The sequence below is a fragment of the Symphalangus syndactylus genome, chromosome 10 (genome assembly GCF_028878055.3).
Source record: "Symphalangus syndactylus isolate Jambi chromosome 10, NHGRI_mSymSyn1-v2.1_pri, whole genome shotgun sequence".
In the NCBI taxonomy this organism is placed as follows: Eukaryota; Metazoa; Chordata; class Mammalia; order Primates; family Hylobatidae; genus Symphalangus; species Symphalangus syndactylus.
The window spans coordinates 108,659,777-108,677,829 of record NC_072432.2 but is presented as its reverse complement, the minus strand read 5'-3'; the positions used below and the strand labels follow the sequence as shown (position 1 = coordinate 108,677,829).

The window sequence follows — 18,053 nt, the reverse complement described above, 5'->3', positions numbered from 1 at the left end:
CTTTGTGACCTCTCATATAGCGGGGAGGATTTTTTTTTTTGTACAGTCTATCTCATAAACATTTGGTGAATTGAACCTGGCGTCTTGAACTGTTCTAGAACCACTAACCAGAATCTCATTCTTTTCTCTGCGAAGCCCCGTATGCCGTTTGAGGCGTGAAACTCACCTCAGGAAATGCATCTGATCCATTAGCATGGATTCATATTATTTGGTGATGGAGAATCTTCAGCTGTGTTAAGTGTTACCCTCAGTTTCAGAGATGGCTTCTTTGCAAAGGAAAGGTCTACAGGCAAGGATTCTCACCTCTGAAGAAGAGGAGAAACTGAAAAGAGACCAAACTTTGGTGTCTAATTTTAAACAGCAGAAATTGGAACAAGAGGCTCAGAAAAACTGGGATCTTTTTTACAAAAGAAATAGCACTAATTTCTTCAAAGACAGACACTGGACCACCAGAGAGTTTGAGGAGCTAAGGTCATGTAGAGAGGTAAGCTAATATTACGCCTTATCTGCGCTGTTCTTCGTTTAAAATATGAAGAGGGCCGTGTGCGTTGGCTCATGCCTGTAATCCCAGTACTTGGGGAGGCCGAGGCAGGTGGATCACAAAGTCAAGAGATCGAGACCATCCTGGCCAACATGATGAAACCCTGTCTTTACTAAAAGTACAAAAATTAGCTGGGTGTGGTGGTGAACGCCTGTAGTCCCAGCTACTTGGAAGGCTGAGGCAGGAGAATCGCTTGAACCCGGGAGGTGGAGATAGCAGTGAGCCGAGATCGCGCCACTGCACTCCAGCCTGGCGACGAGCGAGACTGTGTCTCAAAAGAAAAAATGTGACGAGGTGTGCTGTATTGCATTCCTAGGGAGAGTGCGAAGTAGAGAATTTAAGAAGCCTATCAAAATGCTTTGTGTTTTAGGAGAGAACTATACTGTTTGGTCTTAACACCAAAGTTTTAGCAGTTTCTGGTTTGGTTAACATATAGGAGAGAGAACTTTAGTGGATGTTTTCTATTTCTTTAAGCTGATCTGATAGTTGTAAACATATGTTAAATTCAAGAGCCAGGTCTGGTGGCTATCGCCAGCTACTCCAGAGGCTGAGGCAGGTGGCTTGTGCCTGTGAATAGTCAACATGAATTAGCCAAGCCTAGGCAGCATAGTGAGACCCTGTGTTCTGAATTCTAAAAAATTTAAACATTAAAAATTTAAAAAACAAAATTATAAATTCATACTGAGTGACTTCAGTGACAGATTCAAAATAATAATAATAGTAGTTAATGTTAGTGAACTATTTACCATGGCTCTTTTCTACATGGCCTATCATTTGACCCTTATACTGGCTCTGTGAAGTGTAAGTATTAGTATTGTACTTATTTGTCCCCAAGGTAAAATTGAGGCACAGAGCTGTTTAAGTGATTTGCCCAAGGATAGAATGCAGGCGAGGAGTTGAGATTTGGGTGCTGGCAGTTTAACTCCAGAGCCTAGTTAGCCATTGTGCTTTTTTTTTCCTCCACACCAAACTTAATGCTGGATGACAAATGAAGTACCAGTATTAGCTTTTGCTTATTAGTTCACTTCTTGATTGTCTGCTCCATGGGGTCAGAGACCTCTCATATTCTGGACCTTTTAGTTTGGTTTATTTCTTCATTATGCAAATGTAATGTACTATAACTTTGAGCTGTCTTTCCCCAGTTTGAAGATCAAAAGTTAACAATGCTTGAAGCTGGCTGTGGGGTTGGAAACTGTTTATTCCCACTTTTAGAAGAAGATCCGAATATCTTTGCCTATGCCTGTGATTTTTCTCCAAGAGCAGTTGAATATGTTAAGGTTGGTGCACCATCTATGTATTCTGCTGTGTTTCTGTTTTCTTGCTGATCTTGTTTGATCTGCCTTTTTAGTCACCATACATGTAGTTTTCCTGCCTACATACATATACAGTGCATGTAGAAACACAGCTTTATTCAAGAAAAGCAGGAAAAAATACCATAATAACATCCATATAATTAACATCTTTTGCTTTACAATTGTTCTTTGCTGAACTATTTTAAAGTATATTACAAATGTCAAGACTTTTCACTCCTAAATGTTTGCATACATCTCCCCTTAAAAAAGGCCTTTTTCTACACAACCGCAGGAAGTTTATCATATTTCACAAAAATAACTATAATCTGGCCTGCCATGTTGGTTCACACTTGTAATCCCAGCAGTTTGGGAGCCTGAGGCTGGTGGATAGCTTGCACCCAGTAGTTCAAGACCAGCCTGGGCAACATAGTGAAACCTTGTCTTTACCAAAAATACAAAAATTAACTGGGCATGGTGGTGCTTGCCTGTAATCCCAGCTAATTGGGAGGCTGAGGTGGGAAGATCACTTGAGTCAGGGAAGTGGAGGTTGCAGTGAGCCAGGATTGCAGCACTGTACTCCAGCCTAGGTGACAGAGCAAGACTGTCTTTAAATAAATAAATAAAATAACTATAATCCCCCAATGTCATTAACATCCATTCCAAATTCAGATTTCCCCAAATAGTTCACGGTGTCTTTTAGTTTTATTTTTTACTTATTTTAGAGATGGGGTCTTTGTCTGTCACCCAGTCTGAAGTGCAGTGGCATGAACATGGCTCACTGCAGCCTCAACCTCCTGGGCTTAAGCGATTCTTCCACCTCAGCCTCCCAAGTAGCAGAGACTACAGGCGTGTGCCACCATGCCAGGCTAATTTTTTAATTTTTTGTAGAGATGGGGTCTCACTATGTTGCCCAGGATGGTCTCGAACTCCTGGGCTCAAGTGATCAACCTGCCTCAGCCTCCCAAAGTGCTGGGATTACAGGTATGAGCCACTGCACCTGGCTTCCAGGTGTCTTTTATAGCTGGTTTTTGTTTTTGTTTTTGTTTGAGACATGGTTTCACTCTCACTCAGGCTGGAGTGCAGTGGCACAATCACAACTCACCACAGCTTGACCTCCCTGGCTCAAACAGATCCTCCCACCTCAGTCTCCCAAGTAGCTGGGACTACAGGCATGTGCCACTGTGCCCAGCTAGTGTTTTTTATTTATTTATTTATTTTAGAGATAAGGTCTCACTGTGTTGTCCAGGCTAGTCTTGAACTCCTGGGCTCAAGCAATCCTCCCACCTCAGCCTCCCAAAGTGCTGAGATTACAGGCGCGAGCCATGGCAGCTGACCCTGACTAGTTTTTAAGTTTTTGTAGAGGTGAGGTTTCCCAATGTTGCCTAGGCTGGTCTCAAACTTCTGAGCTCAAGCAGTCCTCCCTCCTCAGACTCCCAGAGTGTGGGATTACACCCTGCCTATAGCTGTTTATAATCCAGTCAAGCACTACCTCTTATACTTATGTCCTTTATTTTTTATTTTATTTTATTTTTTGAGATGGAGTCTTGCTCTGTCGCCTAGACTGGAGTGCAGTGGTGCAATCTCAGCTTACTGCAACCTCCACCTCCCGGGTTCAAGTGATTCTCCTGCCTCAGCCTCCCAAGTAGCTGGGATTACAGGTGCCCACCACCACTCCTGGCTAATTTTTGTATTTTTAGTAGAGTTGGGGTTTCGCCATGTTAGCCAGGCTGGTCTCAAACTCCTGGCCTCAAGTGATCCACCTGCCTTGGCCTCCCAAGGTGCTGGGATTACAGGCATGAGCCACCACGCCTGGCTCACTTATGTCCTTTAAATCTCCTTAACCTAAAATACCCTTGCCCTACCCCATACCTCTTTCCACATTGATGACAGATGAAGCCAATTTTCTATAATAAGTTTCCAAATTGGTCTGATAGTTTCTTTGCATTACTGTTTAATTTATTCCTCTGTGTTCTATATTATCTGTGAACTAGAAGTTAAATTTAAATCAGGTAAAATATTTTTGGCAAAAATGCTTTAATAGGTAATGTTGTGTCTTGCATATTACATCCTGTCATGAGGCAATAATATCTGGAGATCTTGCTGGTTTCGATCACAGGGTTAAGATAGTAACTACCTAATTCCTCTATTGTAAAATTCCCTTTGCCATTGACCGATATGTGGGGGACACTTTGGTGACATTGCAAGTATCTCGTTCCCCATCATCCTTTCACAGTTCTAGCATTCGTTAGACTTTTTAAAATTTAAACTTTTTTTAAACAAATTAATCATTATTATTTTTTTAATTGACATGGTCTTGCTTTGTCACCCAGGCTGGAGTGCAGTGGTGTATATTAGAGCTCACTGCAGCCTCAAACTCCTGAGCTGAAGTGATCCTCCCGCCTCCGCCTCTCAGGTAGCTGGGACTACAAGCACATACTACCACCCCCGGCTAATTTTTGTATTTTTTTATAGAGACAGGGTTTCTCCATGTTGCCCAGCCTGGTCTCTCTGAACTCAAGTGATCTGCCTGCCTTGGCCTCCCAAAGTGCTGGGATTACAGGCATCAGCCACCGCATCCAGCCTATTTTTATTTTTTGAGATAGGGTCTCACTCTGTCACCCAGGCTGGAGTGCAGTTGCACAGTCATGGCTCACTGTAGCCTTGACTTCCCAGGCTCAAGTGATCCTCCCACCTCAGCCTCCTGAATAGCTGGGACTATAGATGCACACCACCACACCCAACTAATTGTTTTATTTTTTTGTAGAGACGGGTCTCACTATGTTGCCTAGGCTGTTCTCAAACTCCTGGGTTCAAGAGATCCTCCCATCTCTGCCTCCCAGAGTGCTGGGATTAACTCCCACCTCTGCCTGCCAAAGTGCTGGGATTAAAAGCATGAGCCACCACACTCAGCCACATTAGACTTTTGAAAAAAGTAACCTTACCAGCCTAGGCAACAAAGTATGACTCTGTCTCTACAAAAAAAATATATTTTATTTTATTTTTTAATTTAAGATGGAGTTTCGCTCTTATTGCCCAGGCTGGAGTGCAGTGGCACGATCTCGGCTCACTGCAACCTCCACCTCCTGGGTTCAAGCAGTTCTTCTGCCTCAGCCTCCCAAGTAGCTGGGGTTACAGGCACTTGCCACCACGCCTGGCTAATTTTTTTGTATTTTTAGTACAGACAGGGTTTCACTATGTTGGACAGGCTGGTCTTGAACTCCTGATCTCAGGTGATCCACTGGCCTCCCAGAGTGTTGGGATTACAGGCATAAGCCACTGCACCTGGCCAAAAAAATTTTTTTAATTAGCCAGGTGTGGTGATGTGTGCCTGTAGTCTCAGCTGTTTGGGAGACCAAGGTGGGAAAATCACTTGAGCCCGGAGTTTGAGGCTGCATGAGCTATGATGATGCCACTGTACTCTAGCCTGGGTGACAAAGCAGGACCCTATCTCAAAATAACAAAACGCAAACCCTTCATTTTTAAAAAGTTAATATGTTTACTGTAGGAAACTGAGAAACACAAGAAGCAAAGAACAGTCATCCACAGTCACAAGCAGTTTACAGTTTGACTTGTCCTTCTACGTCCTGTATGTACATAGACACAGTATCCAATTTTGTGGGATTAAGATCATGCAGTATGTATCATGTTTTATCACACATTGTGGATATTTACTAGTTGAAAATCCCAAAGCTATATGAATATTTTGATAACCAAGAACACCCTACACCAACTCAGTCTGTTAGAAGAAGATATAATTCCACCTATCTTGGGACAAAAATTTCACAGAAGATAAAAATGGCAAGAGACCTCTAGGTAGAAGTATTGGCAGAGTTTAGAAGACTGTATTGCCTTAATGCTCAATTTAAAATGAAACATAAAGCAACAGAGTATAATGCAACACTAAGTATAATGTTTCCATAGTCTATAATGTTTCTATAATAAAGCAACACTAAGTATAATGTTTCTAAGAGAATTTATTATGGGATCTTTGCCACTAAAATATTACCAAGAACGTATGTTTCCATTGAATTACTTAATATATTCCCATAGTACGACCAAGAGAGACTCACATACATTAGTGGCTATTGTCAAGATGTAAATATGAATACATCTGCATACATCTCTCTATTTATACTTTCTTCTATTCCTCTGCTGCCAAACTGATGAACAAGTCCCGATATATACATTGCTCAGAGGTGGTTTAACAATTGCATGTCCAACATGCATCTTTTCTATCAATTATAACAAAAAGATATTTACAATTTCACTAGCCCTATTTTAAAAATAATTTTGTGGGTACATAGTAGATGTATATAGTTATGGAGTAGCTCTGCTTTTTATTATATGTTGTCACATCAAGACATCTATGAAGCTTAGGTGTTGCAAAATAATGAACTCTGTCCACAATAAACACTGGTACTTTACTAAAAATGCAGCTATAGACCTGTGGTTATCATCTAAAACCATCTTCTAGATATGGAGATTCTGACAAAGAGCCTTTCCTTCCACCCCTTCTTCTTCATCCTGTTCTGTCATTCCAGTGACTAAGTACAGGACTATGTCTAGTTCTGAGAGGTCAATTAACAAAGGTCACTCCCAGAGGATAGTCCTCCCTAAGAACTAAAAAAGGGATTATTTTACTACCTCTAGTTTTAGCATACTTTGAGCATCAGGGACTTGTTTATCCTTTAATACTCAGCAGTATTAACTGAAATGCACATATAGAACAATGGCTAGACAACCTGAACTAATGTGACTCAAGGGCACAGAACCCTTCTCTCTGCATAATTCCTCCTCCCCCAGCCCACTACCACCCAGTAAACAGCATACCCGCTAAGACATCATTTTAACAATTCCATTCCCAAAATGCAACCAGTCCTATTAAATAACAGAAAATGCTTAAAGGATGTTACATTAGTCCTCTACTTTTGTTACTTTAGCTCTCTACAATGCCAGAAGTACACATATGTTGTGTACTTTTAAATGTCTAGAAAGACTAGATGTTTCAAATAGGACTTAAGTTTTCCACTATATATACCGTAGCATTGAATAAGTGGTACACATACATAATAAGCTGTCATTTGAAAGTGCCATCTAAATAGGAACGAACATTCTGGCATAGAACCCTTCCCACCTCTGTCAACTCAGTGGATAGGTATAAGCATTTGTAATGCTTAGAGGGGACTTTAACAATTTCACTTCCCTAAGTGTTTTTAAGAACAGTCTTTCCTATGAATTTGAACGCAAAGTGTACTCAGTGTATTAGGTTACTGACTCTATGTTGGTCATATGCTGTCAACCTCTTTAACATCTAGAACTAGATGTTGTAAATTAGGACTCATTTGTCCTTCATATACACTATATACATAGCAAAGTAAAATAAAATGCATGGACATAAGGTACAGTGGTCAATCTTGCCTCACTGTAAACACATTGGTATAAAGCCCTTTGCACTTTATTCTCCTCCTTTTCTCCTGACCCAGTACAAATGTAATGATGTGTACTGCTTAGAGAAGTGGTTTGATCATTCCATTTCCAAAAGGTAATATTTCAGTGAATTTTAACAAAAGGATGTCTACAAAATGTGTTATTTACTACCCTACTTTTAACATACTTTGTGCACTTCTAAACGTCTAGAAAGTCTCGATGTTTTAAATAAGGACTTAAGTCTGTCCACTTTATACACAGTAGATTTTTTAAAATAGTGGTGGTATCATATTTACCATAACATGCGTTCCTCATTCTACATTATTATATTTTGCAGAGTTTTTCATGTTAGTCCATGTAGATTTCATTTACCTGTTATAGTATTCCATGGAATGGATATACCATACTTTAACAGTTACCCGGCTGGGGCAGTGGCTCACGCCTGTAATCCGAGCACTTTGAGAGGCCGAGGCGGGCAGATCATGAGGTCAGGAAATTGAGACCATCCTGGTTAACACAGTGAAACCCCATCTCTGCTAAAAATAAAAAACTTAGCCAGGCATGGTGGCGGGTGCCTGTAGTCCCAGCTACTTGGGAGGCTGAGGCAGGAGAATGGCGTGAACCCGGGAGGCGGAGCTTGCAGTGAGCTGAGATCATGCCACTGCACTCCAGCCGGGTGATAGAGCGAGACTCTGTCTCAAAAAAAAAAACAAAACAGTTACCCTATTTATATTTATTTGAATTGTTTCTACTTTTTTGCTCTTACAAATAGAGTTAATGTGATCAGCATCATATGTATGTTCCCAAAATGTCGTACACATTTGTCTATGATGAATAATGGAAGAAGTAGAATTCCTTGGAAGAAGAGCATGCTCATTTATATTTTAATAGACAATGCCAAGTTTCCTTCCAAAGAGATGATACTAATTTATAATTTCACCAATAATGTAAAGATACCTTTTTCTGTATTGCCTCAACACTTGATATCAGTCTTTTTTTTTTTTTTTGAGATGGAGTCTTGCTCTGTCCCCTAGGCTGGAGTGCAGTGGCGCGATCTCGGCTCACTGCAAGCTCCGCCTCCCGGGTTCACACCATTCTCCTGGCTCAGCCTCCTGAGTAGCTGGGACTACAGGTGCCCACCAACACGCCTGGCTAATTTTTTGTATTTTTAGTAGAGACGGGGTTTCACCGTGTTAGCCAGGATGGTCTCGATCTCCTGACCTCGTGATCCACCCGCCTCGACCTCCCAAGATATGTCTTTTTTATATTTACCAATCTTTTGGGCAAAAAATAATGCCTCCATATTTTAATTTGTTTTTTCCTTATTACCAGAGAGGTTGAAGGCCTTGTGGAAGGTTGATAGCATTAGTTAGCTGTGAGTTTCTTTAGTCCACATTTTTTTATTGAGAGCTTAATGTGTGCCAATCACTGTTCTAAGCACTGGAGTTAAACAGTCAACAGACAGACAAAAATTCCCACCCACATGAAGTTTATAGTAGAAGTTGTCCATTCATAACCTCTGCCCATTTTTCAATTGGCTTGTCATTTTCTTTCTTATTTTCAGGATATATTCTAGATACTTTGGTATGTATGTTACAAACATTTCTTCCAGTTTATTCAGCATCACTTTACGGTATCTCTTTTTTTTACACAAGGATTTTTTTTTTTTTTTTTTTTTTTGGACAAGGTCTCACTGTGTCACCTAGGCTGGAGTATAGTGGTGCAAATTGCAGCTCACTGCAGCCTCGACCTTGTGGACTCAGGTAATCCTCAGCATCCTGAACTGAGACCATGGGCGTGCACCACCATGCCTGGCTAATTTTTAAAAATTTTTTGTAGAGATGAGGTCCTGCTGTGTTGCCCAGGCTACACAGGGTTTAAATTATCATGGCAAAATATTAATCTTTTCCTTTTGAAGTTATATTTTATGTCTTGTTTAGGAGTCCTTTACTCCTAGGATTTACTTTATTTTTCTTAGAGATGAGGTCTCACTATCCCAGGCTGCTCTCGAACTCTTGGGCTCAAGCGATCCTCCTGCCTCAGCCTCCCAAAGTGCTGGGATTACAGGTGTGAGCCACTGTGCCCAGCTATTCCTAGGATTTAGACGTAATCACCTATATATTGCTCTTAATAATTTTTGGTTGTATAGTTATTTTATAATTTTGGTTGTGTTTTTTAATCTGGAAAAATTAGGGTCATTATTTCTTCAAATTCTTTCTTTAGCTCTTGTTCTCTTCTCCCTCTGGGATTCCAGTTACATGTGTAACATTTTCTATTGCCCCAAGCCCTTAGATGCTGTTGTTGTAGGGTTTATTCCCTCACTTTTTTCCTTCTTGCATTTTCAGTTTGTGTAATTTCTATTATCCTATCATCAAGTTCACTGACTGTTCCCTAGGCAGTACATGTTTTGTTGAGGAACCTATTGAAAGTGTTCATTTCTGTTACCATGTTTTTGGTTTTTAGCATTTCTCTTAGAGTCTTCTTATAGTTTCCATCCCTGAAATTATGTATCTGATTTTGCATGTTGTCTGTCTTTTCCATTAGAGTCTTTAACATTTTAATCATAATTATTTTAAATGCCCAAGCTTTTGGATCCAGCATCTGTCATATTTGAGTCTGGCTCTGGTGTTGGCTTATTCTCTTCACACTATGTTGTTTGCCTTCTGGGATGTTTTCTACTTTTTGGTTAAAGCTAGGCATATTATAAGGGCCAGTAGATACTGAGGGATAGGGATTTGTAACAATCTAGTCAGAAATTGGGCTGTTGTTTGAAGTCTGTCGTTGCTGTCTGTGAGGTTTGTTGTTGCTGTGGGCACCAGACTTCAAACTCTAGCAACTTGTTTTTGTCTCCTCTCTTGGATTTGGGTCTTCCCTTTGTACTGTTTCCCAAAGAGTCTGTCTGTTGTGGCTCTCCCAGCTGCAATTTCCTGTTATTGAGATTTGGTGGTGGGGTGTGGGAGAGGGGGTTGTTCTCTAATGTTCTGCTTCTCCAAATTTGAACTGGTACCGTGGGCCTGTGTCTCAAGGGTAGTCATTTGTCTCTAGGGTAGCCAGTTCTTCTAAACACAGTAAATTGAGAAATTTTTTCCTCACTCATAATTGTCATCTTTATTATCTACCTTTTTATCTAATTGTCACCTTTGTCTATCTTTTATCATATAACACAACATTCCTGTTTATATATACAGTATACACAGGTCTGTTTTGGGACTCTGTTTTGTCTCACTGATACATTTGCTTCTATTCTCAAACCGTGTTGTTTTATTACTACGTTTTGTAATATATTTTGATGTCCAGTAGTATATCTTCTCCTTTGTTATTCTTCATTCTATTTTATTTATTTATTTATTTATTTGAGACAGAGTCTCTATCGCTCAGGCTGGAGTGCAGTGGCATGATCTCGGCTCACTGCAACCTCTGCCTCCCAGGTTTAAGCTATTCTTCTGCCTCAGTCTCCCGAGTAGCTGGGACTACAGATGCGGGTCACCATGCCCAGCTAATTTTCGTATTTTTAGTAGAGACGAGGTTTCACCATATTGGCCAGGCTGGTCTCAAACTCCTGACCTCATGATCCACCCACCTTGGCCTCCCAAAGTGCTGGGATTACAGGCGTGAGCCACCGCACCTGGCCTATTTTTTAAAGATGAGATCTTGCTCTGTTGTCCAGGCTAGCTTGCAGTGGCACGGATCATAGCTGGCTGCAGCTTTGAACTCAAGCGATCCTTTCACTTCAGTCTCCCAAGTTGCTGGGATTACAGGCATGAGCCACCATATCTACCTCATTGTTCATCATTTTAAAAATTGACTTGGCTATTCTTAAAGATTTTTACTTTATGATGAATTAGATTCACCCTGTCAAGTTTCTAGAAATCTATTGGGAATCAGTTGAGATTGCATTGGATTTATAAATGGAATTATGAATAGAATTGACATCTTTTTAATTTTGCATTTAATTTTCCCATCCAGTAACTTTGTATATCTATTTATTCAGGTCTTCATTTACATGAAATAAAAGTTTAATGTTTTTCTTCATAATACTCCTATACATGTGTTGAAGCCTACCAACCAAAATGTACCAGGAACACATTTGTAGTCAAAAAAAAGGTTAAGTTTATTTAGCTTGCTGCATAAAGAGAAAATATACTCCAGAAGAACTGTGGGAGCATCTCAACAAGGGGAATTAGAAGGGCTTCTCATAGGGTTTAGGCTTTAAGCAGTTGATTCAAAGGAGGATTAAGGAAGCCAGAGGCCAGCAGGACATGGTGGCTCATGCCTGTAATCCCAGCACTTTGGAAGGCTGAAGTGGGAGGATCACTTGAGGCCAGGAGTTCAAGACTAGCCTGGACAACATAGCAAGATCCCATCTTTACAAAAATAAAAATAAAAATTTAGCCAGATGCAGTGGTGCACACCTGTAGTTCCAGCTACTCAGGAGGCTGAAGTGGGAGGATGACTTGGGCTCAAGAGGTGAAGGCTGCAGTGAGCCATGATCATGCCACTGCACTCTAGCCCAGAAGACAGAGTGAGACCCTGTCTCTTTAAAAAACAGAAAGAAAGAAGCAGAGGCCAGTCTTGGATCATCATCCCTCTGGAAATAATGTGCTTCTAAAATGCTCAGTTTTGAATATGTGATACTCTTCTCCCCTCAGTTAAAAATGATTTATTAAAATGAAGTCTTGCCCCTGTAGCAGTAGTGAATATTACATGCTTTATATGTGAGTGATTTATTCATCAGTTTTATCTGGTAAGAAAGTGATAATTTCTATGTATACAAGTGGAAATTGGATCGCCTTTTGATGTTGTATTTTTCTATATGTATCAGCATAGTGGTTGCATTAAAATTCATTTGTATTTTTTCCCCCTCTAGCAAAATCCTTTATATGACACAGAAAGATGCAAGGTATTCCAGTGTGATCTGACCAAAGATGATCTTCTGGATCATGTACCGCCAGAGTCGGTGGATGTTGTTATGTTGATATTTGTGCTGTCAGCTGTTAATCCTGATAAGATGCACCTTGTCTTACAAAACATTTACAAGGTTAGTGATTTGGGGCCTGCACTTGAGGGTTGGACAGTCTGGATTCTTTTACTTACCTTCGCTCACGAGGCTTATGTACTGTCTAGATTCACATAGTCTCTCCATTCTCACTAGGCAGGCTGTGTAGTCAGTGTATAGAAAGGGGTCCTCTGGCATAAAACATCCACCCTAAATTCTGATTTGTGCAGTGCCATGGCTGCTCTTCAGAGCTTTGCCAGCCCTGGGACAAGGATGATTTTGCAGTTACCTGGGATCCGTGGAGTCCTGCTATAAGGTGAGAGGAGTTATGGTTCAGTGGTCAAGAGTACACAGTTTGGCCAGGTGTGGTGGCTCATGCCTGTAATCCCAACACTTTAGGAGGCCAAGGCAGGTGAATCACTTGAGGTCAGGAGTTTGAAACCAGCCTGGCCAACATAGCAAGACCTTGTCTCTAAAAAAAGCTAATGTATGATCATTGGCAGATCACTTAACCCTGTTGAGTATTGGTTTCCTTATCTCATGTGAGAATAATAATCACATTCCTTTGTCCCACAGTTGGGTGAAGATACAATGAGAAAATGTATGGTTAAGCTGTCAAATGCTAGGCCTATATCAGTCATTACCACCATAATTGAGCTACACATTGTGGCACAGTGAAACAAGGGCTGAGACTCAGAATGAGGAAAACCACCCAAAATCAGTAAAGAGCCAAAATGACATTCTGTTTTTTTTTTTTTTTTTTTTTAAGAGACAGTTGAATACAGTTTGAATACTAGGAGATGGTGAATAAAATGTTGCAAGAAAGTGCTTCGATGAGGACGGCACTTCCATTTTTTGTCTCTAACACTTTTATTTATTTATTTATTTTTGAGATAGGGTCTTGCTGTGTCACTCAGGCTGGAGTGCAGTGGCCTGGACGTGGCTCACTGCAGCCTCAACTTCCTGGGCTCAAGCAGTTCTCCCACCTCGGCCTCTAAAGTAATTGGGACTACAGGATGCACTACCACATCCAGCTAATTTTTAATTTTTGTGTAGAGATGGGGTCTCACTATATTGCCCAGGTTGGTCTCTAACATTTTAATCCTGTGACACTGGACATTCCAGGGTGCTCTTGCAGGTACTCAAGAGGTGTCTTCAGGGACAGGCGAGGTGGCTCACGCCTGTAATCCCAACACTTTGGGAGACTGAGGTGGGCAGATCACTTGAGGTCAGGAGTTTGAGACCAGCCTGGCCAACATGGTGAAACCTCATCTTACTGAAATACAAAAATTAGCCGGGCATGGTGGCGGGCGCCTGTAATCCCAACTACTTGGGAGGCTGAGACATGAGAATCACTTGAACATGGGAGACGGAGGTTGCAGTGAGCTGAGATTATGCCACTGCACTCTAGCCTGGGCAACAGAGCAAGACTCCATCTCAAAAAAAAAAAAAAAAAAAGAAGTGTCTTAGTGTTATGGAGCCCTGCCCGGTCTTACTATCTTTTTAAGTAGTAGACCATTTTGGTTCCGTATTATGGGCATTTCAGTCTGTCCCCTTAGTAATTATCACAAATTTATTTTAAGTCCTAACTTAATCAGGTTTTATTTTGACAGGGTTCTCTTTGTCATGTTCAGCCTGCTTTTGTTTCATAGGTATTAAAACCAGGCAAAAGTGTCTTGTTTCGTGACTACGGGCTGTATGATCATGCCATGCTTAGGTTTAAAGCCGGCAGCAAACTTGGAGAAAACTTTTATGTTAGACAAGATGGGACCAGATCATATTTTTTTACTGATGGTAAGATGAATGGAATCCAGTCTTTAAATGTTTTATTCCTTGTTTCTGTTTATTTGATTGCATTATCACTGCAATGCTGCTTGGAGAAGGCTTGCGACATGTGCACGAGACCCTGAAACAAGCCCTCTACTGCACAATATTTACCCAGAACCTGGAAGGCACAGACCTGGCCACTGCCCTTGAAGAGCTCACAAGCCTTCTCTGGTGTCAGTGACTTCCCTAATGAGCTTGGGTTAATGGACAGCCTCTGACATGCCATGTGGATTCCCTACTAGGAATTGTGCTGGAATAAGAGGGAGGGCAAGTCAGAAACTTCTTGTCCAGTTAAAAATAAAGCAAATTCGACAGTATAATGCCTTGAGATTACTTTCCCATGGCACAAAGTCAGGAAACCTTTTTCTGTAGAATTGATTGGATCTGTTTTGGGGTTTGGTTTTTTTGTTGTTTTTGAGACAGAGTCTCATTCTGTCTCCCAGGCTGGAATGCAGTGGTGTGATCTCGGCTCACTGCAACCTCCACCTTCCGGACTCAAGTGATCCACCGAAGCCTCCCGAATAGCTGGGACCACAGACACATGCCACCATAGCTGGCTAATTTTTTATAGTTTTGGTAGAGTTGGGGTTTCACCATGTTGCCCATGCTGGTCTCGAACTCCTGAGCTCAAGTGATCCGTCTGAGCCTCCAAAAGTGGTGGGATTACAGGCATTAGTCACTATGCCTGGCCTGGATCTGTTTTTAAATAAATAATGCAAATTTGCTGTAAAGAGGTGTTTGTTTATTTTTTTGACAGAGTCTTACAGACTGGAGTGCAGTGGTGCGATCTTGGCTCATTGCAACCTCCACCACCAAGGCTCAAGTGATTCTCATGCCTCAGCCTCCCAAGTAGCAAGGATTACAAGTGTGTGCCACCACGCCCAACTAATTTTTGTATTTTTAGTAGAGATGCGGTTTTGCCATGTTGGCCAGGTTGGTCTCGATCTCCTGGTCTCAAGTGATCTGCCCACTTCAGCCTCCCAAAATTCTGGGACTGCAGGAGTGAGCCACCATGCCCAGCCTAAAGAGATATTTAAAAAGTCATTTTTGATAAGAAAATGTGGAACATTATTTCGGTCTTTTAGGTGTCTTGAACATAGTCTACCTAATCATCTAGACAGGAAGATAATTACCTTAACCTCTATTTTAACAAACATTTTCCTTCTTGAAATGAAATATTCTTTTAGATACCAAAATGAATTAAAATTGAGTGATTACTATTAAAGCTGCAAAATTATTTGGGATGCTGAGGTAGAAGGATCACTTTAGCTCAGGAGTTCGAGACCAGCCTGGGCAACAGTGAAACTTTGTCTCTACTAAAAATAAAAAAAAGACGTTAGCCAGGAGTGGTGGCATGCACTTGTGGTCCCAGCTGCTTAGGAGGCTGAGGCAAGAGGATCATTTGGCCCCAGAAGATAGAGGCTGCAGTGAGCTATGATCATACCACTGCCCTCCAGCCTGGGCGACAGGGCGAGAAGCCTATCTCAAAAAAACAAAACACAACAAAAAAACTGCAAAATTATCAAAATAGGTTAAAATTCAAAAGATATTTTAATTCATAAAATTTAAACCAATTGTAAATATTGAGAAGATTCAGTGATATCTGCAAAGTGCTTCAGAGCACATTCTCTGGAGCAATGCTCTAAGAGTCTTTATTTTTGCTGCCTCACCATTTATTCTGTTTGTTTCATTTAATGTGTAGTGATGTATTATTTGGGTTAGATTTTCCTGGAGCTAGGTCACCATTGGGTGTTTTTCTCCACTCTGATCACAAATTTTCCTCCTTTGTGTTAGGATGAATAAGATGTTTGATGTAAACAAATTGAGCACATGCAGACCTTGTAGGAGTATAGCCAACTTTTATGTTTTTGTTCGGAGATGGGAAACAATGAGATAAATTTTAAAAAGGAATATAATTGGCCGGGCTCAGTGGCTCATGCGTGTTATCTCAGCACTTTGGGAGGCCAAGATTGGGGGATCATTTGAGGTCAGGGGCTTGAGACCAGCCTGGCAAACATGGCAAAACCCTGTCTCTACTAAAAATAAAAAAAGTTAACCAGGCATGGTAGTGTGTGCCCGTAGTCCCAGCTACTTAAGAGGCTGAGGCAGGAGAATCGCTTAAGCCCAGGAAGCGGAGGTTGCAGTGAGCCGAGATCGTGCCACTGCTCTAGCCTGGGTGACAGAGCGACACTGTGTCTCAAAAAAAAAAAAAATTTAATTTAAAAAAAAAGGAATATAACCAATTTGGAATTGTTTATTTTTACTCGGGCTTTTGTATTTGAGAATTCATAATAAGGCAAGATGCGCACACCAGGTTGTCCTTCACCTTGTTCTGATTAAATTGTTTAATTGGAGGTTTCTGTTTGGGTAGAAGAAGAGAAGGAGTGTATTAGTTCCCAAATCAAAGCCTTTAAATTTTAGCATTGAGGTTTCCATTTAAAAAAATATTAAAATAGCCTCAGTCCTCTATCCCTCCTCAAGGACTGCAAAGCAAATGTAATGTTATGAAGACTTTTGAGCATTGTTGATGCTTGTCTTACAGAATTCCTGGCTCAACTCTTTATGGACACAGGTTATGAAGAAGTGGTAAACGAGTATGTGTTTCGAGAGACGGTGAATAAAAAAGAAGGCCTGTGTGTGCCAAGAGTTTTCCTTCAGAGCAAATTTCTAAAGCCTCCTAAGAACCCATCTCCTGTGGTCCTGGGCCTGGATCCTAAGTCCTGACCTTTCATGAGATTGGCATTCATACCTCCCCTTGAAGAGGAAAATTTAAAATCACTCTTTTGTCTGGGTGTGGTGGCTCATGCCTGTAATCCCAGCACTTCGGGAGGCTGAGGTTGGGGGATCATCTGAGTTCAGGAGTTTGAGACCAGCCTGGCCAACATGGTGAGACCCCATCTCTACTAAAAATACAAAAAAATTAGCTGGGCATGGTGGCGAGTGCCTGTAATCCCAGCTACTTAGGAGGCTGAGGCAAGGAATCGCTTGAACCCAAGAGGCGGAGGTTGCAGTGAGCCGAGATCATGCCATTGCACTCCAGCCTGGGTGACAGAGTGAGACCCTGTTTCATAAATAAATAAAATCACTCTTTTTACTTTATATATTTTTTGAGACAGGATCTTGTGGTACGCAGGCTGGAGTGCAGTGGCGTGTGATCACAGCTCATTGTAGCCTTGACCACCCCTGGGCTCAAGCAGTCTTCCTGCCTCAGCCTCCTGAGTAGCTAGGACTACAGGTGTGAGCCACCATGCCTGGCCCTTAATTTTTTTTAATGAACATGTACAGTAATCCCACTTATCCATGGTTTCACTTACCACAATTTCAATTACCTGTTTTCAACTGTAGTCAGTTACTTTTCTGGTTATAGGCTCACGCCTATAACCCCAGCACTTTGGGAGGCTGAGGCCAGCAGATCCCTTGAGCCCAGGAGTTCAAGACCAGTGTGGTCAACATGGTGAAACTCTGACTCTACAGAAAATACAAAAATTATCCAGATGTGCTGGCATGTGCCTGTAGTCCCAGCTGGGGTGGGAGATTAGCTTGAGCCTGGAAGGTGGAGGTTGCAGTAAGTCGATATCACACTACTGCACTCCAGCCTGGGCGACAGAGCAAAAGTCTGTCTCAAAAAAAAAAAAAGTCAAAGACCACATTCACGTAATTTTATTACAGTATATTGTTAAAATTGTTCTTTTTTTTAGAGTTTGGTATCATCTTGATTTCAGGCAACCACTGGGGGTCTTGAAACATACCACCTGCAGATAAGGGGGGCTACTATGTACTTTTTGTATTAAAAAATAGGAAGTGTGTGTGTGTGTTAGAGACATGTAAATAAAATTTCAAGGCCTGAAAAGTAGTGAAAGTTTTATAGAATAACATAATTTAGCCATATTGTTCGCTGTAAAATTCCACAAAGAAAAGCCTAAGGACCCTGTAGCACGTAAAGAGATTCTTGTCATTACTCATGTGACTG

General features: G+C 41.2%; 1 protein-coding gene across 15 annotated transcripts in view; it reads left to right on the top strand.

Annotated features, from left to right (window-relative positions):
* Positions 1-18,053, top strand: part of METTL6 (methyltransferase 6, tRNA N3-cytidine) — a 47,935-nt gene that overhangs the window by 784 nt on the left and 29,098 nt on the right. For 2 of the 15 annotated variants that reach the window (XM_063610789.1, XM_063610798.1), the window contains exons 1-4: positions 260-484; positions 1,684-1,818; positions 12,128-12,298; positions 13,909-14,050. In XM_063610789.1, coding sequence (XP_063466859.1) covers positions 260-484; positions 1,684-1,818; positions 12,128-12,298; positions 13,909-14,050 — 673 coding nt within the window. Of the gene's footprint in view, positions 1-135; positions 485-1,683; positions 1,819-12,127; positions 12,299-12,486; positions 12,573-13,153; positions 14,051-14,125; positions 14,815-16,625; positions 17,934-18,053 lie in introns of those variants that run through there. The other 13 variants (XM_055295507.2, XM_063610790.1, XM_055295502.2 and 10 more) reach the window with 12 other exon arrangements.